Source organism: Heptranchias perlo, chromosome 5 (assembly GCF_035084215.1).
Source record: "Heptranchias perlo isolate sHepPer1 chromosome 5, sHepPer1.hap1, whole genome shotgun sequence".
Taxonomy (NCBI): Eukaryota; Metazoa; Chordata; class Chondrichthyes; order Hexanchiformes; family Hexanchidae; genus Heptranchias; species Heptranchias perlo.
The window spans coordinates 111,633,855-111,660,023 of NC_090329.1; the positions used below are offsets into that span (position 1 = coordinate 111,633,855).

The 26,169-nt window shown below is 43.1% G+C and overlaps 1 protein-coding gene across 7 annotated transcripts in view; it reads left to right on the forward strand.

Annotated features, from left to right (window-relative positions):
* Positions 1-9,713, forward strand: part of cep57l1 (centrosomal protein 57, like 1) — a 47,989-nt gene extending 38,276 nt beyond the window's left edge. For all 7 annotated transcript variants that reach the window (XM_067985016.1, XM_067985015.1, XM_067985014.1 and 4 more), the window contains one exon: positions 9,127-9,713. In XM_067985016.1, the coding sequence (XP_067841117.1) occupies positions 9,127-9,363 (237 nt within the window). In that variant the 3' untranslated portion in view covers positions 9,364-9,713. The remainder of the gene's footprint in view (positions 1-9,126) is intronic.
* Positions 9,714-26,169: the final 16,456 nt, after the last annotated feature.

Here is a 26,169-nt window from a genome sequence, read left to right on the forward strand (position 1 = left end):
AGGTTCTCCCACAGTGCTGTTAGGTAGGGAGTTCCAGGATTTTGACCCAGCGTCAATGAAGGAACGGCGATATATTGCCAAGTCCGGGATGGTGTGTGACTTGGAGGGGAACGTGCAGGTGGTGTTCCCATGTGCCTGCTGCTCTTTTCCTTCTAGATGGTAGAGGTCGTGGGTTTGGGAGGTGCTGTTGAAGAAGCCTTGGTGAGTTGCTGCAGTGCATCCTGTAGATGGTACACACTGCAGCCACTGAGCACCGGTGGTGAAGGGAGTGAATGTTTAGGGTGGTGGATGGAGTGCCAATCAAGCGGGCTGCTTTGTCCTGGATGGTGTCGAGCTTCTTGTGTTGTTGGAGCTGCACTCGTCCAAGCAAGTGGAGAGTATTCCATCATACTCCTGACTTGTGCCTTGTAGATGGTGGAAAGGCTTTGGGGAGTCAGGAGGTGAGTCACTTGCCGCAGAATACCTAGCCTCTGACCTGCTCTTGTAGCCACAGTATTTATGTGGCTGGTCCAGTTAAGTTTCTGGTCAATGGTGATCCCCAAGATGTTGATGGTGGGGGATTTGGCGATGGTAATGCCATTGAATGTCAAGGGGAGGTGGTTAGACTCTCTCTTGTTGGAGATCACAAGCTTTCGGAGATTATCCCCTTCGTCAGGTGAACGAAGGGGATAATCTCCGAAAGCTCGTGATTTTAAAATAAAATTGTTGGACTATAACCTGGTGTTGTAAGATTCCTTACATTTGTCCACCCCAGTCCATCACCAGCATCTCCACATTGTTGGAGATGCCGGTGATGGACTGGGGTGTACAAATGTAAGGAATCTTACAACACCAGGTTATAGTCCGACAGTTTTATTTGAAAATCACAAGCTTTCGGAGGCTTTCTCCTTCGTCAGGTGAGTGTCGGATTCCTTGAAAATCTGACTATATATGCGGTAATTTTCAAGGAATCCGACACTCACCTGACGAAGGAGAAAGCCTCCGAAAGCTTGTGATTTTCAAATAAAACTGTCGGACTATAACCTGGTGTTGTAAGATTCCTTACATTTGTCGGAGATGGTCATTGTCTGGCGCGAATGTTACTTGCTACTTATCAGCCCAAGCCTGGATGTTGTCCCGGTCTTGCTGCATGCGGGCACGGACAGCTTCATTATCTGAGGGTTTGCAAATGGAACTGAACACTGTGCAATCATCAGCGAACGTCCCCATTTCTTATGATGAAGCAGCTGAAGATGGTTGGACCTAGGACACTGCCCTGAGAAACTCCTGCAGCAATGTCCTGGGGCTGAGATGATTGGCCTCCAACAACCACTACCATCTTCCTTTGTGCTAGGTATGACTCCAGCCACTGGAGAGTTTTCCGCCTGATTCCCATTGACTTCAATTTTACTAGGGCTCCTTGGTGCCACACTCGGTCAAATGCTGCCTTGATGTCAAGGGCAGTCACTCTCACCTCACCTCTGGAATTCAGCTCTTTTGTCCATGTTTGGACCAAGGCTGTAATGAGGTCTGGAGCCGAGTGGTCCTGGCGGATCCCAAACTAAGCATCGGTGAGCAGGTTATTGGTGAGTAAGTGCCGCTTGATAGCACTGTCGACGACACCTTCCATCACTTTGCTGATGATTGAGTGTAGACTGATGGGGCGGTAATTGGCCAGATTGGATTTGTCTTGCTTTTTGTGAACAGGACATACCTGCCAATTTTCCACGTTGTCTGGTAGATGCCAGTGTTGTAGCTGTACTGAAACAGTTTGGCTAGAGGCGCAGCTAGTTCTGGAACACAAGTCTTCAGCACTACAGCCGGGATGTTGTCGGGGCCCATAGCCTTTGCTGTATCCAGTGCACTCAGCCGTTTCTTGATATCACGTGGAGTGAATCGAATTGGCTGAAGACTGGCTTCTGTGATGGTGGGCATATCGAGAGGAGGCCGAGATGGATCATCCACTCGGCACTTCTGGCTGAAGATGGTTGCATAAGCTTCAGCCTTGTCTTTTGCACTCACGTGCTGGACTCTGCCATCATTGAGGATGGGGATGTTTATAGAGCCTCCTCCGCCTGTTGTTTAATTGTCCACCACCATTCACGACTGAATGTGGCAGGACTGCAGAGCTTTGATCTGATCTGTTGGTTGTGGAATCGCTTAGCTGTGTCCATAGCATGTTGCTTCTGCTGTTTAGCATGCATGTGGTCCTGAGTTGTAGCTTCACCAGGTTGGCACCTCACCTTTTAGGTACGCATGGTGCTGCTCCTGGCATGCTCTTCTACACTCCTTATTGAACCAGGGTTGATCCCCTGGCTTGTTGGTAATGGTAGAGTGAGGAATATGCCAGGCCATGAGGTTACAGATTGTGCTGGAATACAATTCTGCTGCTGATGGCCCACTGCGCCTCATGGATGCCCAGTTTTGAGCTGCTAGATCTGTTCTGAATCTATCCCATTTAGCACAGTGATCATGCCACACAACACGTTGGATGGTGTCCTCGTTGCGAAAACGGGACTTCGTCTCCACGAGGACTGTGCGGTGGTCACTCCTACCAATACTGTCATGGACAGATACATCTGCGACGGGTAGATTGGTGAGGATGAGGTCAAGTAGGTTTTTCCTTCACGTTGGTTCTCTCACCACCTGCCGCAGGCCCAGTCTGGCAGCTATGTCCTTCAGGACTCGGCCATTTCGGTCAGTCGTGGTGCTACTGAGCCACTCTTGGTGATGGACATTGAAGTCCCCCATCCAGAGTACATTCTGTGCCCTTGCTACCCTCAGTGCTTCCTGTCCTGTCTCACCGACTCCTGTCGGTGAGACAGGACATACCCAGGGATGGTGATGGAAGAGTCTGGGACGTTGGCTGAAAGGTATGATTCTGAGTATGGATATGTCAGGCTGTTGCTTGACTAGTCTGTGGAACAGCTCTCCCAATTTTGGCACAAGTCCCCAGATGTTAGTGAGGAGGACTTTGCAGGGTCGACTGGGCTTGGTATGCCTTTGTCATGTCCGTTTCCTAGTGGTCCGATGCCGGGTGGTCCATCCGGTTTTATTCTTATGACTTTTTGTGGCGAGATTTTACAACTGAGTGGCTTGCTAGGCCATTTCAGAGGGCAATTAAGAATCAACCACATTGCTGTGGGTCTGGAGTCACATATAGGCCAGACCGGGTAAGGGCGGCAGGTTTCCTTCCCTCAAGGACATATTCTTGAGTGATGTGCAGACAGTAATCTCATTGAGGGGTTTAGTGCCTGTTACATTACAACCACTTGAGCTTTAGGATGTGGTCTGAAACCCTCATGAGATTACTATGTTGAAATCGTGCCTATATAGGAATTATATTAAATTTTTTAAAATGACAGAGTGACGTGTGTGGAGCTATATTTTTTAATTCTTCTCCTGCCGCCCCCCCCTCCTTCCTGCAGCGGCTGGTGTCTGACATCAGTGATGGTCCATTTTAATTAATGCATGATGTGTAAAATTACAGAAATCTAACCTGAACAGAGGATTCCTAACCACTCATGACTCTAATATTTATTCAGAAATTTTGCATCTAGTGTACATCCATAAAGTGGGTGAAATTTTCCTTCACATCTCAAACATCTGTCAGAATTGGTGGATTGTCCATAAGGCAGATCATTCGAATGGGCTGAGATGTTCGATTGATTTTTTTTTTGAGATATATAAAACAACAGCAGATCACAAACTATCTGTTAAGCGAGTCATGCTGATTTGGCTCAAATGTCCTATTGGTTAACAATCAAGCAGTGAAAAACCTTTCCATTCATTGAACAACAATGAAAAACTACCAAAGAAGATTGACTCACCAGAACACCAACCAATCAAAAAACGGAACCTCCTTTGAGCAGCTGTTCTGTTTTTCTACCCACTACCTATGCATAAAAGTAGAATTTATAATGAACATTCTGCAGCTCGGACTCTTCCAGAACAATGTTCTTCTCATTCTGCACATGTGCACCTTCTGTGCCCCTCTGTCAATTTTTCCACTGTTAGCAGTTGCATGCAGCATCATAACTCTTGCCTTGTCTCTGTATGCCTCTGGCCAGAAGTGTTTTTCCTGCACGGACTATTTTCCACGGCCTGCTTCCGGGCTTCACCGCTCCCCTGGGCTTTCCCTTCAGTCCAGGGCTTTGGTTTCCTCCCCCTTCCCCAAATGTTGCCAGGCCAAGTCAGCACCGCTTCAAATGTCATCAGACCCCAGACTGCCAATTCCATTATCAAACCTCAACCATTGGCTGCCCATTCCCTCCCAACCTCCCCACCTTCTCACCCATCTGTGTCCCACATGGCAACCCCAGGTCCCACATTCCCTCCTGGCCTCGGCCACCATTTCCAATGTCCCAGTTTCTCGTTTGTGTTCTTGTACTGGATACCAGACATATTATCCTCAACTAATCCTGGCATCAGCATCTAGCCTGGTACATGTTTGTTGCCATCTTGTTGCCTACCCTAAACTTTAAGAAAGGTAGGACAAGGATACTGAGTAAATCAGTAAAGACAGCCATAGAGACATTGATAAATACAGAACACATTAGAGATGGAGGGGAGAGACTCAGTAATATTATTCAGCTTTATTATGACTTGATTGCTGCAGCATTAAGGAATATCTGTAGCTATTTTCTGCAGCTGAGAATACAGAATCCAATATGGCTGGACCAGATATTACCACTTCTGATAACCCCTGCACTGATTAAATAACATTGGTCTACTTGAATTGTATCATTAGTTCAGTTATTTTGCAATTATCACCCTCAATATCGATATTTAAATAGCCTAATGTCAGTGACAATATTCAGTATTTACTATTTTTTAAAAAATCATACTTTCTTTGGTTCCACAGTGCTTTTTTATCTGTGAATTCTTTTGTCTGGGACAGAAATTACTTATGAAAATGCCAATAAAATTTCTGTTTATCATGGAACTTCAACAACAACTTGCATTTATGTAGCATCCTTAATGTAGCATAAACATCCCAAGGCGCTTTTACTTTCAAGAAAAATAAAACCTGCTTTGTAGCTTTGAGTAATCCATTGTAACCATAGTGATAGTGTGACACCTGGAGGGCAAATGAAGAGCAGTAGTTCATTCAAAGCTTCAAAAATAAAATGCCACTATGAAGTAGTTTCTGATTATACACCTCTGGAGTGGCAAGGAGGTCAATGTTAAAATATTTTACTTCCATCCAGTTTGTTGCAGAGGCAAGAAGGGAATCAGATTTTTAGAAACTTGTTGTAGGATAACACGAGTCTACATCAAGTCCTAGTTTAGTTCTTGCTTTTGGAAGGGAGGGTAGAGAAAAATCCCTTGTAAATCGTGAGAAAATAAAGCAAGAACTTGCATTCATGTAGCACCTTTCACATCCTCACGACATCTCAAATTGCTGTTTTGTATGCAAACACAATTTGCATACAGTAGGGTCCCACAAACTGCAATGAGATAAATGAACAGATAATCTGTTTGTGGTATTGGATGAGGAGTAAATGTTGGCCAGGACAACATTCACAGGATCTTTTATGTCCATCTCAGCAGGGAGTTTGGGCCTTGATTTAACATCGCATCTGAATGACAGCATGTCTGACTGTGCAGCACTCCCTCAGTACTGCATTGAAATGTCAGCCTACGTTATGTGCTTAAGACCCTGCAATGAGGTTTAAATCCACAACCTTCTGACTCGGGTTAAGGTGCTACCACTGAGCGAAACTGATAACAGAAGTAGAAAATTGTTGAGACTGGCCTTATTTTCTACTTGTAATATACAAGCCATATGACCCATTTAGGTCCACAGGAAATGCCTTGACTATTTTGATTTCCCTACCCCTCAGAATAATGAAATGGAGGAGAAACCATGGTGGATGTTGAGATGGAGAGAGATGGATTGACTGGTGTGGCACCTGTATTTGAGCAGCTGGAAATTTTCACTGTAAAAGTAAAAATAATCTTACCTGAGAAATGGTTAGATCTTGTATCGTGTATGAGTGGTACATCTTGCTTAATCCTTCCCTGTTAAAACGCATGCACTGCAGGGAGTTGCTATATTTTTATAATCCAGAGAACATGAGTTCGAATCCCATCATGGCAGATTGAGAATTTGAATTCAGTTTTAAAAATCTGGAAATATAAATTGGTATCAGGAAAAGTGACCATGAAGCTGTCGTAAAAACCCAACTGGTTCATTAATGTCCTCTAGAGAAGGAAATCCCCCCCCCCCAACCATACCGTGTCTGGCCTATAAGTGACTCCAGTCCCACACCAACATGGTTGACTTTTAACTCTCCTCTGAAGTGGCCTAGCACGTCATTCCATTGTATCAAACCTGCAGTGGTTCTAGAACGTGGCTCACCACTTGACAACATTCTAGGGAATGTGGCCGGCCAAGTGGAAGAAGTGCTAGTAGGTGAGCACTTTGGTGACAGTGACCATAATTCGGTGAGATTTAAGGTGGTCATGGAAAAGGACAGGGAGGGGCCGGAAATAAAGGTTCTAAATTGGGGGAAGGCCGATTTTAATAGGATAAGGCAGGATCTGGCCAAAATGGACTGGGATCAGCTGCTTGTAGGAAAATCCGCATCGGAGCAATGGGAGTCTTTCAGAAGGGAGATTGAGACCATACAATGGCAACATGTTCCCGTAAAGGTCAAGGGTGGTTCCAAGAACTCCAGGGAACCTTCGATGTCAGGGGATATACGAGAATGGATTAGGAAAAAAAGGAGGGCTTTTGGCAGATACAAAAGGCTAAAGACGGAGGAAGCCCTAGAGGAGTACAAAAAGTGCAGGGGGATACTTAAAAAAGAAATTAGGAGATCAAGGAGGGGCCATGAAATAACACTGGCGAGCAAAATAAAGGAAAATCCTAAGATGTTTTATAAGTATATTAAGGGTAAGAGGATGACTAGGGAAAAAATAGGGCCCATTAGGGACAAAAATGGCAATCTGTGTGTGGAGCCGGCAGATGTAGGAGGGGTTCTAAATGAATTTTTTGCATCTGTTTTCACTGTGGAGAAGGACGATGTAGACATAGAAATACGGCAGGGGGACTGTGATATACTCGAACATATTAACATCGAGCGGGAGGAGGTATTGGCGGTTTTAGCAGGCCTAAAAATGGATAAATCCCCAGGCCCGGACGAAATGTATCCCAGGCTACTGTGTGAGGCAAAGGAGGAGATTGCGGGGGCTCTGACACATATATTCAGAACCTCTCTGGCCACAGGGGATGTGCCAGAGGACTGGAGAACCGCTAATGTAATACCATTATTCAAGAAGGGGAGTAGGGAAAAACCGGGGAACTACAGGCCAGTGAGCCTAACATCAGTGGTAGGAAAATTATTGGAAAAAATTCTGAAGGACAAAATTAGTCTCCACTTGGAGAAGCAAGGATTAATCAGGGATAGTCAACATGGCTTTGTCAAGGGAAGATCATGTCTGACTAATTTGATTGAATTTTTTGAGGGGGTGACTAGGCGTGTGGATGAGGGTAACGCAGTGGATGTGGTATACATGGATTTCAGTAAGGCCTTCGATAAAGTCCCCCACAGGAGACTGGTCAAGAAGGTACGAGCCCATGGAATCCAGGGTGCCTTGGCACTTTGGATACAAAACTGGCTTAGTGGCAGAAGGCAGAGGGTGATGGTCGAAGGTTGTTTTTGTGACTGGAAGCCTGTGGCCAGTGGGGTACCACAGGGATCGGTGCTGGGTCCCTTGCTGTTTGTGGTCTACATTAATGACTTGGATATGAATGTAAAAGGTATGATCAGTAAGTTCGCTGATGATACAAAGATTGGTAGGGTGGTAAATAGTGAGGAGGATAGCCTCAGTCTGCAGGACGATATAGATGGGTTGGTCAGATGGGCGGAACAGTGGCAAGTGGAATTTAACCCGGAAAAGTGCGAGGTGATGCACTTTGGAGGGACTAACAAGGCAAGGGAATACACAATGAATGGGAGGACCCTAGGCAAGACAGAGGGTCAGAGGGATCTTGGTGTGCAAGTTCACAGATCCCTGAAGGCGGCAGAACAGGTAGATAAGGTGGTAAAGAAGGCATATGGGATACTTGCCTTTATTAGCCGAGGCATAGAATATAAGAGCAAGGAGGTTATGATGGAGCTGTATAAAACACTGGTTAGGCCACAGCTGGAGTACTGTGTGCAGTTCTGGTCGCCACACTACAGGAAGGATGTGATCGCTTTGGAGAGGGTGCAGAGGAGATTCACCAGGATGTTACCAGGGCTGGAGCGCTTCAGCTATGAAGAGAGACTGGGAAGATTGGGTTTGTTTTCCTTGGAGCAGAGGAGGCTGAGGGGGGACATGATTGAGTTGTACAAAATTATGAGGGGCACAGATAGGATGGATACTAAGGAGCTTTTTCCCTTCGTTGAGGGTTCTATAACAAGGGGACATAGATTCAAGGTAAAAGGCGGGAGGTTTAGAGGGGATTTGAGAAAGAACTTTTTCACCCAGAGGGTGGTTGGAGTCTGGAACTCACTGCCTGAAAGGGTTGTGGAGGCAGGAACCCTCACAACATTCAAGAAGCATTTGGATGAGCACTTGAAATGCCATAGCATACAAGGCTACGGACCAAATGCTGGAATATGGGATTAGAGTAGACAAGGCTGATGGCCGGCGCGGACACGATGGGCCGAAGGGCCTCTATCTGTGCTGTATGACTCTATAACTACTGTCTCAGGGCAACTAGGGATGGGCAATAAATGCCGGCCTTGCCACTGATGCCCACATCCCGAGAATGAATTATTTAAAAATTATATAGGTTGTAGCAGATGTGAAGCCAGTTATGAGACCACCCAACATGGAAACCAGAACTGAACCTATGTTTGGCTTCAGTTACGTTATACATTTTAGGTCACTACAAAACCAAAACCAATTTGCAACAATGCAAAGAGTGCAGTATAACTACCTTTTAAGTGCGTTTTCCTTTGAATTTAAGCTTCCGTGGAACGCAATTTCCAAAATGTTTGTGACTAACCTCGTGTCAATTTTTTAATTCACTTTAATTGATATTAATTTAGACTTCTACACTTCGGTACTAAATGTCTTTAATTTTTTTTTACATGTAATGACATTTTATTCAATGTGCAATTTCTTTGGCAATGATTTTTATTTTTTTAGGTTGAGAAATTGAAGATGAAAGCAAAAAAAATGAGAAGGCAGATGGCTGACACAAAGAAGCGAGCAAAACCTTTAGATGAAATGAAGGAAGTGCCAGTTACCCTCAAGGGAACAGAATTTTCAGTCAAAACAACTTCTGCTCCTGGGCAGAAAGGAAAAGAAAGCCTTCAGCTGCTTAGGAATGCACAGAAACTGCAGCTGACCCTGAAGAAAAATGATATTACATGGGACCAGTGACAATTGCGGTTCAGAAAGCAATGGCTGCAAATTGGATTTGTGATCAATGTAATTAATAGTTAACTATAGAGTAGCCTTATGAATCTGTACATTTTTATTGTGTTTTTTTGACGTGACTCTCGTTGCTTTGAAACTGACTTGAAATAGTACAGATACTCACATATGGTGCTAATGTATTTGAAATTTCACATTGCATTTTTTACATTCATAAATTTTTAATCTGTTAAGATGATTTACAATATGCACGTGATGTAACCTATCGGTAGCTCTTGTTGGAGTTAGGTTGTTGACTTCCTTGAATGTTTTGTATATGTATTACTTGTGTATACAAACTAATAAAAGCTGTTAAGGACCCGCTGTGTCTTGCCCTTTCTCCCCTGCCTGCCCATCTACAGTTTTCATTTTGTTACCATGCACTATTGCAAAAGATTTTGTAGGTGACTTATTCTCTAGACTTTAAAAAAAAAATGCTTTGTCTATGATACTGTTAAATTTGCTACTAATATAGATTGAATTCCAAGAACAGAAATAAGAACAGAACAGAAATAATTACAAGAAATAAAGAGGCAATCACCCTACTAGGAGTGTACTTTCGACCCCCGAATAGTGAAAGGGAGAAAGAAGAACAAATATGTTGGCAAATTTCTGAGGGCAAAAATAAGAGGACAATAATAGTTGGGGACTTCAACTACCCTAACATCAACTGGGATTCAAAAAGTGTGAGGGACACAGAGGACGCAAAATTCTTGATCGGTGTCCAGGAGAACTTTTTAGCCAGTATGTGACAAGCCCAACAAGAGGGGATGCAATTCTTGATTGAGTCCTGGGAAATGAAGATGGGCAAGTGGGTGAAGTGACAGTGGGTGACCACAATTCAGTTAGTTTTAGCATTATTATGGAAAAGGACAGAGTTAAACCAAGAGTAAATGTTTTAAATTGGGGGAAGGCAAATTTTACTGAACTAAAAGGTGATTTGGCAGAGGTGGACTGGACACAACTACTTGAGGAGAAATCAGTGGGAGGCACTAAAAAGTGAAATTCAATGGGTACAGTGCAGACACGTCGCCTCAAAGGAAAAGGGTGGCACTGCCAAATTTAGAGCCCCCGGTTGTCTAGAAGTATACGGGGCAAGATAAAGCAGAAAAAGAAAGCTTATGACTATCACAGAAAACTAAATACTGCAGAAAGCCTCGAGGTGTATAGAAAGTACGGGGATGACGTAAATAAGGAATGATGTGGAGATGCCGGTGATGGACTGGGGTTGACAATTGTAAGCAATTTTACAACACCAAGTTATAGTCCAACAAATTTATTTTAAATTCCACAAGCTTTCGGAGGCTTCCTCCTTCCTCAGGTGAATGGTGTGGAAATGGTTTGCACACCATTCACCTGAGGAAGGAGGAAGCCTCCGAAAGCTTGTGGAATTTAAAATAAATTTGTTGGACTATAACTTGGTGTTGTAAAATTGCTTACAATAGTAAATAAGGAAAGCAAAGAGAGGGCATGAAAAAATATTAGCTAGTAAGATTAAAGAAAACCCAAAGATGTTTTATCAGTACATTAAGGACAAGCGGATAGCTAAGGAAAAGGTGGGACCTATCAGGGACAATAAGGGTAACTTGTGTGTAGAAGCAGAGGATGTGGGTAGGGTTTTAAATGAATATTTTATCTCTGGATTCACAAAGGAAAGGGATAATCCAGACGTAGTAGTTAGAGGAGAGGTGTGAAATATTGGATAAGGCAAACCTAATCAGAGAGGAAGTACTAGAGGGACTGGAATCCTTGAAAGTTGATAAGTCACCAGGGCCGGTTGGATTGTTTCCTAGGCTATTGAAGGAAGCCAGGGAGGAAATAGCGGATGCTCTGAGGATCATTTTCCAATCCTCACTAGATACAGGGGATGTACCGAAGGACTGGAAGACTGCAAATGTAGTACCATTGTTTAAAAAGGGTACGAGAGAAAGGCCGAATAATTATAGGCCGGTCAGTCTTACCTCGGTGGTGGGCAAACTATTAGAATCAATGCTGAGAGATAGGATAAACTGTCACTTGGGAAGGCATAGTTTAATCAGGGACAGTCAGCATAGATTTGTTCAAGGAAGGTCATGCCTTACAAATCTGATTGAATTCTTTGAGGAAGTGACAAGGAGGATTGATGAGGGTAGTGCAGTGGATGTTGTCTACATGAATTTTAGTAAGGTATTTGACAAGGTCCCACATGGCAGACTGGTCAGAAAGGTAAAAGCCCATGGGATACAGGGAAATGTGGCGAATTGGATCAAAAATTGGCTCAGTAACAGGAAACAAAGGGTAAAAGTCAATGGATGTCTTTGTGAATGGAAATCCGTTTCCAGTGGTGTGCCACAGGGCTCAGTGTTGGGTCCCTTGCTGTTTGTGGTATATATTAATGATTTGGACTTGAATGTAGGGGGCATGATTGGCAAATTTGCGTTCAACACAAAAATTGGCCGTGTAGTTGATAGTGAAGATGATAGCTGTAGACTCCAAGAAGATATCAATGGATTGGTGGAGTGGGTGGAAAAATGGCAAATGGAATTCAACCCAGAGAAGTGTGAGGTAATGCACTTAGGGAGGGCAAACAGTAAAAGGGAAGTGAGAGACCTTGGAGTGCATGTGCACAGGTCCCTGAAGGTGGCAGTACAGGTAGATAAGGTTGTGAAGAAGGCATACGGAATGCTGTCTGTTATTAGCCGAGGTATAGAATACAAAAGCAGGGATGTAATGATGGAACTGTATAAAACGCTGGTAAGGCCACAGCTGGAGTATTGTGCACAGCTCTGGTCACCACAGTACAGGAAGGACGTAATTGCTCTGGAGAGAGTGCAGAGAAGATTTACAAGAATGTTGCCAGGGCTTGAAAATTGCAGCTACGAGGAGAGATTGGATAGGCTGGGGTTGTTTTCCTTGGAGCAGAGGAGGCTGAGGGGAGACTTGATTGAGGTGTACAAAATTATGCGGGGCCCAGATAGAGTAGACAGGAAGTAGCTGTTTCCCCTAGCGGAGAGTTCAAGAACTAGAGGACATAGATTTAAGCTGATTGATGGAAGGATTAGAGGGGACATGAGGAAAAACTTTTTTACCCAGAGGGTGGTGGGTGTATGGAATTCGCTGCCCGAATTGGTGGTAGAGGCAGGGACCCTCAACTCTTCTAAAAAGTACTTGGACCTGCGCTTAAAGTGCTGTAGGCTGCAGGGCTATGGACCGGGTGCTGGAAGGTGGGATTAGAACGGGTACCTGGTTGTTCTTCGAGCCAGTGCGGACTTGATGGGCCGAATGGCCCCCTTCTGTACTGTATCTTTTCTATGGTTCTATGGTTCTAGAGGCAAACATCTTTCCATTGTATTGCTGTGTGCTTGAAAAGACTATTATGCATGCTATAGTATCTCTCCTAATGGAAGGAATGAGCAGTGTTTGCTAGATTTGTGTCTATACAAATTCATTCTTAAATAGTGGACATTATTTCCTTGTATAAATTTTTGTTCACAAAAACAAAGTTGCTTTCTGCCTGTAGTGCTCTTGAGAGGACAAAGGTTAACTCTTTAATTATTCTTCCCAATTAATTTATCCTTTTGTATCTTTAGGATAAACCCATGATCAAGGTGGGGAAACAATATGACATGAAAACAATACTCTTGCTTTCATGTCTGAAAGGATGTAAATTCTTTGAGTAACATTAGGTAGCCCAATAGTTTAAAGTTAAGTAGCCATGATTCTGCCCTTAGAGGCCATTAAAAGGTCCACTGTAATACATAACTAAAATCTGTACTGTTTTCTTAACAAAACAAGCAATGGCCAAATTCATTATGAAGCTGATGTGTATGAAATAAAACTCCCATGTTTTCATCTGCTTAAGCTAAATGCAAACTGATGAGAGAAAGAGCGAGCACTTTATATAAAAAAAATTAAATGCAGAAAATGGATTTAACTTCAAAATTCAATCAGCTAAATTGTAATTCAACTCTAAGTGGTATTCATGTTCCAAAAGTACTGGAAAATGAAAAATGTTAGTGGTATTTTATTTGAATGAATACAAGTTGATAGGCCAGAATAGAGAGAATTTTATCCTGCCTGTGCTTTTGGTGCACTTGGGCACAATTGGTGCACTGGGTGGGTAAATATCCCATTCCTCTGTACTGACACACCCCACCTTTACCCACCCACAAAGTAGATGACCCAATAGTAAGTTAACCTCTTTAAAGTTTTGGTGCTATACCCCAGCACAGATGTTGCCTTTTGTGGGTCCCAACTATAGAATGCTCCTTATAACCAATTATTTAAGTCTTCAGGCAATATTTACAGATGCCTATGTTTACTGTCAGTTTATTTAAATAGCTAACTTAATAAGGGGAAAGGAAGACAAATCTGGGTTACACAAAAACATAAGAAATAGGAACAGAAGTAGGCTATAAGGCCTCTTGAGCCTGCTCCGCCATTCAATGAGATCATGGCTGATCTTTGACCTCAACTCCATCTTCCCGCCTGATCCCCATATCCCTTGATTCCCTTAGAGTCCAAAAATCTATCGATCTCAGTCTTGAATATACTCATTGAGCATCCACAGCCCTCTGGGGTGGAGAATTCCAAAGATTCACAATCCTCTGAGTGAAGAAACTTTTCCTCATCTCGGTCCTAAATGGCCAACCCCTTATCTTGAGACAACGACCCCTAGTTCTAGACTCTTCAGCCAGGGAAACAGCCTCTCAGCATCTACCCTGTCAAGCCTGTAAGAATTTTATACGTTTCAATGAGATCACTTCTCATTCTTCTAAACTCAAATATAGGCCCATTCTACACAATCCTTCCTTTCATCGCAGGAATCAATATAGTAAACCTTCATTGCATCACTTCTAAAACAAGTATATCCTTCCTTAGGTAAAGAGACCAAAACTGTACACAGTACTCCAGGTGTGGTCTCACCAGAGCTCCGTACAATATGCAGCAAGACCTCCTTAATCTTATAGTCCAACACCTTGCAATAAAGGCTAACGTACCATTTGCCTTCCTAATTGTTTGCTGCACCTGCATGTTAACTTTCTGTGATTTGTGTACAAAGGCACCCAAATCCCTCTGACTACCAACATTTCTTAGTCTCTCACCGTTTAAATAATATTTTGCTTTTCTAGTCTTTCTACCAAAGTGGATAATCTCACATTTCCCCACATTAAACTCCATCTGCCATCTTCTCGACCTGTCTATATCCCTTTGCAGCCTCTTTGCGTCCTCACAGTTTACTTTCCCACCTAACTTTTTATTTGTAAGGAATCTTACAACACCAGGTTATAGTCCAACTGTTTTATTTGAAAATCACAAGCTTTCGGAGGCTTTCTCACCTGATGAAGGAGAAAGCCTCTGAAAGCTTGTGATTTTCAAATAAAACAGTTGGACTATAACCTGGTGTTGTAAGATTCCTTACATTTGTCAACCCCAGTCCATCACCGGCATCTCCACATCATAACTTTTTATTGTCAGCAATCTTGGATACATTACACTTGGTTCCATTATCTAATTCATTGATATATAATGTAAACAGCTGAGGCCCAAGCACTGATCCTTGCTGCACCCTACCAGTTACACAGCCAACCCGAAAATGGCCCGTTTATTAATACTCTCTGTTTTCTGTCCGTTAACCAATCCTCAATCCATGCCAATATATTACCCCCCAATCCATGAGCCCTAATCTTGTGTAACAACCTCTTGTGTGGCACCTTAACGAATGCCAAATATACCACATCCACTGGTTGCCCCCTATCTCCCATGCTAGCTACACCCTCAAAAAACTCTAATAGATTTGTCAAACACGATTTCCCTTTAATAATACAGTGTTGACTCTGCTTAATCATATGATTTTCTAAGTGCCCTGTTACCACGTCCTTAATAATAGATTCTAGCATTTTCTCTACTACTGATGTCAGGCTAACTGACCTATAGTTCCCTGTTTTCTCTCTCCCTCTTTGTTTGAATAGCGGGGTTACATTTGCTACCTTCCAATCCACGGGGACCATTCTAGAATCTAGGGAATTCTGGAAGATCAAAACCAATGTATCCACTATCTCTGCAGCCACCTCTTTTAAAACCCTAGGATGTAGGCCATCAGGTCCTGGGGATTTGTTGGCTTTTAGTCCCATTAATTTCTCCAATACTTTTTCTTTACTAATATTAATTATTTAAAGTTCCTTACTCTCATTAGACCCTTGGTTCTCCACTATTTCCGGTATGTTTTTGTGTCTTCTACTGTGAAGACAGATACAAAATATTTGTTTAATGTCTCTGCCTTTTCCTTATTCCCCATTATAATTTCTCCTCTCTGCCTGTAAGCGACCCATGTTTACTTTTGCTAATCTCTTCCTTTTTACATACTTGTAGAAGCTCTTACAATCTATTTTCATATTTCTTGCTAGTTTACTCTCATATTCAATTTTCTCTCTATCAATTAATTGGTCATCGTTTGCAGATTTCTAAAACCCTCCCAATCCTCAGGTTTGCTTTTGGCAACATTGTAAGCCTCTTTTAATCTAATACTATCCTTAACTTCTGTAGTGGAGTTGAGGTCCAAGATCAGCCATGATCTGATTGAATGGTGGAGCAGGCTCGAGGGGCCATATGGCCTACTCCTGCTCCTATTTCTTATTTCTTATGTTCTAGTTAGCCCCGGTTGGATCACTTTTCCCGTGGAGTTTTTATTCCTCAAGGGAATATATATTGGTTGAGAATTGTGAATTATTTCTTTAAATGTTTGCCATTATCTACCGTCATATCTTTTAATCTAATTTCCCAATCTACCGAAGCCAAATCGCCCCTCATACCTATGTAATTGGCTTTGTTTAAATTTAAGACTCTAGTTTCGGACCTAACTACATCACTCTCAAACTCAATATGAAATTCTATCACATTATGATCACTCTGTCCCAGAGGATCCTATAAGATTACTAATTAATCCTGTCTCATTACACAATACTAGATCTAAAATAGCCTGTTCCCTAATTGGTTCTTCGGCATATTGTTCTAGAAAATTGTCTCGAATGCATTCCATGAACTCATCCTCCAAACTAATTTTGCTAATTTGGTTTGCCCAGTCTATGTGAAGATTAATGTTCCCCCATGATTATTGCATTACCCTTGTTACATGCGCCTCTAATTTCCTGATTTATAGTCTGTCCAACACTATAATTCCTTTGATTCCTGGGATGAGAGGGTTGTCCTATGAGGACAGATTGAGTAGAATGGGCCTATACTCTCTGGAGTTTAGAAGAATGCAAGGTGATCTCATTGAAACATAAAATTCTGAGAGGGCTTGACAGGGTAGATGCTGAGAGGCTGTTTCCCCTGGCTGAAGAGTCTAGAACAAGGGGGCATAGTCTTAGATAAGGGGTTGGCCATTTAGGACTGAGATGAGGAGGAATTTCTTCACTCAGAAGATTGTGAATCTTTGGAATTCTCTACCCCAGAGGGCTGTGGATGCTCAGTCCTTGAGTATATTCAAGACTGAGATCGATAGATTTTTGGACTCTAAGAGAATCAAGGGATATAGAGATTGGGCGGGAAAGTGGAGTTGAGGTCGAAGATCAGCCATGATCTTATTGAATGGAGGGGTCGAGGGGCCGTATGGCCTAAACCTGCTCCTATTTCTTATGTTCTTATATTCTTATAACTAGTGTTAGGGGGCCGATAAACTACTCCCAACAGAGTTTGCTGACCCTTGTTATTTCTTAGCTCCACCTATACTGATTCTACATCCTGATTTTCTGAGCTAAGACCCTTTCTCTTTACTGCCTTTATCTCATCCTTTATTATCAGGGCTAGCCCCCCCGCTCTTTTTCATTTTGCCTATCTTCTCTAAAAAATCAAGTACCCTGGAATATTTAGTTCCCAACCTTGATTACCTTGTAACAATGTCTCAGTAATGGCTACTAGATCAAACCCATTTATCTCCATTTGTGCTATTAATTCATCGACCTTGTTACGAATGCTTCGTACATTCAGATATAGTGCCTTTAATTTTAACTTTTTACTATTTTTCCCCGATGTGACCTTAGTCACTAATCTTTGTTAAACTCTCTGTCCCTTCCTGACACACTCTGTTTTTATCCAAATCGCTCCTCTGCTCTACAGCCTTGATTTTTCTTTTTAGACTTATAAATTTACCCTTATCTGAATACTCCCCCGCTCTTATTAGTATAAAGCCCTATCTAACGCCCTAGTTATTCGATCCGCCAGGACACTGATCCCAGCCCGGTTTAAGTTGTGCCCGTTCCAACAGAACAGCACCCTCTTTCCCCAGTACTGGTGCCAGTGCCCCATGAATTGAAACCCTTGCTTCCCACACCACTCTTTCAGCCATGCATTTAACCATCTAATTTGCATTTTTTGATATATATTAATGACTTGGACTTGAACTTGGGTGTACAGGATACAATGTCAAAATTTGTGGATGACACAAAGCTTGGAAGTGTAGTAAACAGTGAGGAGGATAGTGATAGACTTCAAGAGGACACAGACAGGCTGGTGAAATGGGCGGACACATGGCAGATGAAATTTAACGCAGAGAAGTGCAAAGTGATACATTTTGGCAGGAAGAATGAGGAGAGGCAATATAAACTAAATGGTACAATTCTAGAGAGGGTGCAGGAACAGAGAGCCCTCGGGGTATATATGCACAAATCTTTGAAGGTGGCAGGACAGGTTGAGAAAGCGGTTTAAAAAAGCGTACGGGATCCTGGGCTTTATAAATATAATTGTAAACAATTTTACAACACCAAGTTATAGTCCAACAAATTTATTTTAAATTCCACAAGCTTTCGGAGGCTTCCTCCTTCCTCAGGTGAATGGTGTGCAAACCATTTCCACACCATTCACCTGAGGAAGGAGGAAGCCTCCGAAAGCTTGTGGAATTTAAAATAAATTTGTTGGACTATAACTTGGTGTTGTAAAATTGTTTACAATTGTCAACCCCAGTCCATCACCGGCATCTCCACATCATTTATAAATATAGGATTAGAGTACAAAAGCAAGGAAGTTATGTTGAACTTTTATAAAACACTGGTTCGGCCACAGCTGGAGTACTGTGTCCAATTCTGGGCACTGCACTTTAGGAAGGATGTGAATGCCTTAGAGAGGGTGCAGAAAAGATTTACTAGAATTGTTCCAGGGATAAGAGACTTCAATTACGTGGATAGACTAGAGAAGCCGGGGTTGTTCTCCTTAGAGCAGAAAATGATAAGAGGAGATTTGATAGAAGTGCTCAAAGTCATGAAGGGTTTAGATAAAATAAATAAAGAGAAACTATTCCCATTGGTGGAAGGGTTGAGAACTAGAAGACACAGATTTATGGTGATTGGCAAAAGAACCAAAGGCGACATGAGGAAAAAAAAATTACACAGCGAGTAGTTATGATCTGGAATGCGCTGCCTGAAAGGATGGTGGAAGCAGATTCAATTGTGCCTTTCAAAAAGGAATTGGATAAATACTTGAAGGGAAAAAAATTGCAGGGCTATGGGGAAAGAGCGGGGGAATGAGACTAACTGGATTGCTCTTACAAAGAGCCAGCACAGGCTTGGTGCGCTGAATGGCCTCCTTCTGTGCTGTAACGATTCTATGATTCTATGCCAATTTGCGCGTGGCTCAGGTCGTAATCCAGAGATTATTACCTTTGAGTCCCTGCCCCCTCGCAAGTGGGTGGAAAATTTAGCCCAACTTGGCTCAGTGGCAGTGCTCTTGTAGCAGAAGGTCCTGGGTTCAATCCCCACTCTGTGATTTGAGTGCATAATCTAGGTTCACATTTCTCTAGAGTACTAATGGGGCATTGTCAGAGGTGTCATCTTTTGGATGAGGTATTAAACCGAGGCCCCATCTGCTTTTTCAGGCGGATGTAAAAGATCCCATGACATTATTTGACGAAGAATAAGAGAGTTCTCCCAGTGTTTTGGCCAACATTCATCCCTCAACCAACACCACCAAGACAGATGAACTCTTCAATTGTCTCATTGCTGTTTGTGGGACCTTTCTGTGTGAAAATTGGCTTTTAGTACTCTAGAGAAATTTGAGCCTAGATTATGCGCTCAATTAATTTGCTGTGAAGTACTTTGGGACATCCTGAGTTTTTTTTGATTTACTCATCTTCTCTCAACTCACTTAGTTTTATTTTTATTTGTTGTCTAAAGTGATCCAAAAAGAACTTTTAACTATCTGCTGAAATTTCAGTTTAATGGAACGAAGTGTAACAAGGTGATAAATGGGTTGTAAACAAAATATTTTTTTGTATTTAGTATTCTATATTTATTGTAGTCATTGTTTTCAGACTGCTTTTCTTTTTCCCACCAAACTCTGCTTCAAATGTATAATGGGGGAGACCATACTATTGCTTACTCATCATTCACGTGCTGCATCTACCAAATTTCACGCATGCTAAATGCTTATAACAGGGTGCGGCTGCTCCCAGATCTAAAGTAGTTCAAAAGCTCCCCTTGAAATCTCTGGTTAGATTGCTAGTTGAAAATGGAGTAAAATCTGAGGTAGTTGTCTTAAAACAATTAGCAAAATAAGTGGTTTTGGGACATTTTACTACATTAAAGGTGCTATATCAATGCAAGTTGTTTGCTGGTCTGATCCAAATTGCTTTGGTGCAATCTATTGGCATGCCAAAGTGTGGCACGAAAATCTCAGTTGGAGTACTGAGGTTCAATTCTCTCTCTTGACCTCCCCCCATTGGGTTCCTGATCTGCCCCATAAGGAAGAGAGAAAATAGTATAGTCACTGCTAGGCTTGTCGCCTGAAGAATGGCATTGGTAGAAGCTTGGGAATAAGTAGCCTCTTAGCCACAGGAAGTTTCTGGCCTGAGGAGACCTGCTATCGGGGGGGTGGGTGGGAAATGGAGAAATGTCATACCCTTTTCAGTAATTTAATGTAATACAGGTTATGGTAATGCTTTGATGAAAATGTTTTGATATTTAAAGAGCAGGACTCATAAAAATGTTGAAATCCAAAATGAATGATCAATTTAATGCATGAGACTTAAAGTGTCTGAGTGAGGCCACATCCTCTCCACTGCACAATGTAAGGCTTTTTTTATCAATATGAAAGTACACCAAAAAACATTTAAGTTGGATCAACATTGTAAGTATTTTTGAAGACAGTCAAGCACTTATTTAAATCCAAGATTTTCCCTATGTGTCAATTACTTTGCATAAACTTTGATGCAAAACTGATCATTTGCATGCAACCTGAAGGTATGCAAATCTCAATTGCATACAGGTAATTTGTCCTTTCACTTGGATAAAAGTGAAATTCTGTGAGAAATATCCTCATAGCACAGCAAAATTCAAGGGCCAACTCAAGATCACACACTGAATATACTATGCCCACACAAACTTTACCCCTCTCATGAAGGACTGCTGGAGAGGCAACAAAAAGCATACTGCTTTATATGTTCTGGTTCGACCTCCACGTTCAAACATTCTAGAAGCCAATGGTTACCTTAGAAGGCTCCATGGGCCCAGCTCCATGCCTGCTGTGCTTACCTACCACACAGAGTGCTCTCCTTTCCCCTATACTTTGCCACACACAGGCTAGCACAACTCTTACTGTTGACTACAAGAAGCTGCATCCACTTCCTGTTTAGAATCATAGAATCGTAGAATGGTTACAGCACAGAAGGAGGCCATTCAGCCCATTTAGTGTGTGCCGGCTCTCTGCAAGAGCAATCCAACTAGTCTCACTCCCCCGCTCTTTCCCCGTAGCCCTGCAATTTTTTTCCTTTCAAGTACTTGTCCAATTCCCTCTCCAAAGCCATGATTGAATCTGCCTCCATCACCCCCTCAGGCAGTGCATTCCAGATCATAACCACTCGCTGTGTAAAAAAGTTTTTCCTCATGTCGTCCTTGGTTCTTTTGCCAATCACCTTAAATCTATGTCCTCTGGTTCTTGACCCTTCCGCCAATAGGAACAGTTTCTCACCATCCACTCTGTCTAGACGCTTCATGATTTTGAATACCTCTATCAAATCTCCTCTCAACCGTCCCTGTCCTAAAGAGAACAACCCCAGCTTCTCCAGTCTATCCACGTAACTGAAGTCCCTCATCCCTCAAACCATTCTAGTAAATCTTTTCTGCACCCCCTCGAAGACCTTCACATCCTTCCTGAAGTGCAGTACCCAGAATTGGACACAATACTCCAGATGTGGCCGAACCAGTGTTTTATAAAGGTTCATCATAACTTCCTTGCTTTTGTACTCTATGCCTTTATTTATAAAGCCCAGGATCCCACATGCCTTTTTAACCACTTTCTCAACCTGCCCTACCATCTTCAACGATTTGTGCACATATACCCCTAGGTCTCTCTGTTCCTGCACTCCTTTAGAATTGTACCATTTAGTTTATAATTCCTTTCCTCGTTCTTCCTAGCAAAATGTATCACTTCACACTTCTCTTCAAATTTCATCTGCCACGTGTCTGCCCATTACACCAGACTGTCTATGCCCTCTTGAAATCTAACACTATCCTCCTCACTGTTCACTATACTTCCAAGTTTTGTGTCATCCACAAATTTTGAAATTGTGCCCTGTACACCCACGTCCAAGTCATTAATATATATCAAGAAATGCAGTGGTCCTAGTACCGACCCCTGGGGAACACCACTGTACACCTTCCTCCAGTCCGAAAAACAACCGTTCACCACTACTCTCTGCTTCCTGTCACTTAGCCAATTCTGTATCCATGCTGCTACTGCCCCCTTTATTCCTCGGGCTTCAACTTTGATGACAAGTTTATTATGCGGCACTTTATCAAACGTCTTTTGAAAGTCCAGATACACCATATCAACCGCATTGCCCTCATCAACCCTCTCTGTTACCTCTTCAAAAAACTCAATCAAGTTAATTAAACATGAATTGCCTTTAACAAATCCTTTCCTTAATTAATCCATACTTGTCCAAGTGATTGTTAATTTTGTCCCGGATAATTGTTTCTAAAAGTTTCCCCACCACCGAAGTTAAACTGACCGGTCTGTAGTTGCTGGGTTTAACCTCACACCCTCTTTTAAACAAGGGTGTCACATTTATAATTCTTCAGTCCTCTGGCACCACCTCTATATCTAAGGATGATTGAAAGATTATGGCCAGTACATCTGCAGTTTCCACCCTTGTTTCCCTCAGCAACCTAGGATGCATCCCATTCGGACTGGGTGACTTATCTACTTTAAATACAGCCAGCCTTTCTAGTACCTCCTCTTTATCAATTTTTAGCCCATCCAGTATCTTAACCAGCTCCTCTTTTACTGGGACTTTGGCAGCATCTTCTTCCTTGGTAAAGAGAGATGCAAAGTATTCGTTTAGTACCTCAGCCATGCCCTCTGCCTCCATGCGTAGATCGCCTTTTTGGTCCCTAATCAGCTCCACACCTCCTCTTGCTACCCTTTTATTATATATATGCCTATAAAAGACTTTTGGATTCCCTTTTATATTAGCTACCAGTCTATTCTCATATTCTCTCTTTGCCCCTCTTATTTCCTTTTTCAATTCCCCTCTGAATGCATAATAAATATAATAAACATGGAGATAAAAAACCTACAAGACACAAGTGTTCAGAATGGAAGATGTATAGCCTCTCCTTTGACCTCAGAAGATATTGCACAGTCTTGAGCCCTTTCCTGAAGACTTCTATGACCCATGCATATGCCCACTGTAAGTACCCATTCCTCTCCATGACTGTCCAAAGCTCTGAAAAGGGTGATGACCCAGCCTTGTTAATCTACTTAGGTAGAATCCCCTTTGGCCCTTGCCCTACTGAACTCCAGGAACTATGACCAAATTACCTCAACCATTAAAAATGCACTTGCAACAGCATATTCACAAAGCCAAAGTATTCTCACTGAAGAACCATTTGATACAACAATTCAGCGAATTCACAAAATATGCGTGAGTAATTTCTGAGCAAAATAAAAGTGAAATTTTCCTCTTTAGTTCCATTCTGTACAGTTCCATACCATACTCAAAATATCAGTGGTGCTTAGCCGTGTTCCTTAGCAGATAGAGCTGTTCTGTAAGATTCACCACAATTTAATTGAGTTTTTCAAGAAATCAGAGAACACATAAAGGGAATTTGGTGAATGTTGTATATATGATTTTTCAGAAGGCGATTGATAAGATGCTGCATAAGAGACTTGTTATGAAAATTAAGGCAGATGGTAACTGGAAGAGGATACAGAGATAAGGAGGGGCAAGGCCATGGAGGGATTTGAACACAAGGATGAGAATTTTAAAATCGAGGCGTTGATGGACCAGAAGCCGATGTAGGTCAGCAAGCACAGGGGTGATGGGTGAACGAGACTTGGTGAGACTTAGGATACAGGCCACAGAGTTTTTTGGTAGAGCTCAAGTTTATGGAGGATGGCAGGTGAAAGGCCGCCGGGGGACCATTGGAATAGTCGAGTCTGGAGGTAACAAAGGTATGGATGAAGGTTGCAGCAGCAGATGTGCTGAGGCAGGGGCGAAGACGGGCGATGTTACGCAGGTGGAAGTAGACGGTCTTGGTGATGGAGAAAATATGGGGTCGGAAGCTCAGCTCAGGGTCCAAAAGGAGACCAAAGTTGCGGACAGTCTGGTTCAACCTGAGACAGTGGCCAGGGAGGGGGACGGAGTCGGTGGCTAGGTAACGGAGTTTGTGGCGGGGACCAAAGACAATGGCTTTGGTCTTCCCAATATTTAATTGGAGGAAATTTCTGTCTAACCAATTCTGGATGTCGGACAAGCAGTTACACAATAGCATGGACGGAGGCCTCGGATCTGATCTCCTATCTGCTTGGGAATGGGGAGCGGCGCAAAGAGGCTTCATGAAGGAAAAAGGGACAAAAATCACATACATTTTCATCCAACCATTGTAGCAATACATTTACTTTTTGTTGAATTGATTTTTATCGTAACTTTTGGAATCTAAAACCAGCCTTTTTTAAAAATGCATAATTATGAAAAAGAAATATTGGCACAATTTGAACAGAGACTACCTATATCTCCCTGCACCATTGGGGATATGGGGTGGAGAGTGTTGCACGGAGCAGTGCGCACAAACGGCTGTTAAGCCATTTTATGGACTGCTGGGCTGCCTCTAATTTTTGCGGCCTGGACGAGTCCGCGTTCCATATGGTGTACAGAGACTTGAGTGTCCTGGTACAAGAAATACAAAAAAGTTAGCATGCAGGTACAGCAGGCAATTAGGAAAGCAAATGGTATGTTGGCCTTTATTGCAAGGGGGTTGGAGTACAAGAGTAAGCAAGTCTTACTACAATTGTAAGGGCTTCAATGAGACCTCACCTGGAGTACTGGGTACAGTTTTGGTCTCCTTGTCTAAGGAAGGATATACTTGCCTTAGATACGGTGCAACGAAGGTTCACTAGCTTAATTCCTGGGATGAGAGGGTTGTCCTATGAGGAGAGATTGAGTAGAATGGACCTATACTCTCTGGAGTTTAGAAGAATGAGAGGTGATCTCATTGAAACATATAAGATTCTGAGGGGGCTTGACAGGGTAGATGCTGAGAAGTTGTTTCCCCTGGCTGGAGAGTCTAGAACGAGGGGGCCTAGTTGCAGGATAAGGGGTCGGTCATTTATGACTGAGATGAGGTGGAATTTCTTCATGCAGAGAGTTGTGAATCTTGGGCATTCTCTATCCCTCAAGGCTGTGGATGCTGAGTAGTTGAGTATAATCAAGGCTGAGATCGATAGATTTTTTTTGGACTCTAGGGGAATTGAGGGATATGGGGATCGGGCAGGAAAGTGTAGTTGAGGTCGAAGATCAGTCACGATCTGATTGAATGGCGGAGCAGGCTCGAGGGGCCGAATGGCCTACTCCTGCTCCTATTTCTTATGTTCTTGTGCCTACACCGAGTGTGAGCGGTTGCAGCCCCTGTTTCACTATTTAAAGGGGCTGCTCTTCAAGTTCTGGCAGCACTTCAGTCCCACGCTCCTGATGTTTGGCCAACCGGTGAGGGGGGGCGGGCAAGTTGGAGGACCTTCTCGTGGGTCTGCTCCTGGGTCTGGCCAAGGCAACCATCTACAGGTCGAGGCTAGATGCGGCCCGTGGGGACGGTCGCTCCAACTGTCCACCTCTCTTCCGCGGCTTTCTCCTCGCCCGGGTGGCCCTGGAGGGGGGGGGGGTGGGTTCGAGGCTTTCCGTGACCGGTGGGCACCTCAAGGACTGGAGTGCTTGGTTGATGAGGATAATTGTATTGTGATTTAATTTGTATGATTGGGTGTTTATTGCTTGTGTCAAAAAAATATTCTTATGGTGGCACTTTTTGGGGGTTCATGACACTGGGGCAACCCGGTGTTATTCTACGGACCCTCGCAACAAAGATACTACCTACATCTTTTTGACTGGGCGCTGCAGATAGAGCGGCGGGGAACCTGCACCGATCCGCACTGGTGCACCACCTCTCCTGGCTTGTGTAGCCTGTGTGCGTTTCTATAGCTACAAATGGACGAGTCTGAGCGACGAGGAGGGGGAGGGTGATAAATAATTTGAGTATCTTAAGGGCGTTTAAAGGACAATGTGGGACAGCGCCGCAAAGAGTGTTTTCGAGATGAATGGTCCGGGCGCCTGAAGTGAGAGAGAGAGAGAAGATTGGACTATTCTGAATGTTGATATAGTTGTCCCGGTGACTCCACACCCTCTCGCCCTCCCCCTACACATGCTTCAGTGACACTTTCTGCTCAGGTTTGTTGGGGGAATTTTCACGCCCGGGTGACTCAGCGTTCCTCCAGGTTTGGGAAATGTTTTAGAGACACTTCTGCATATCTTCT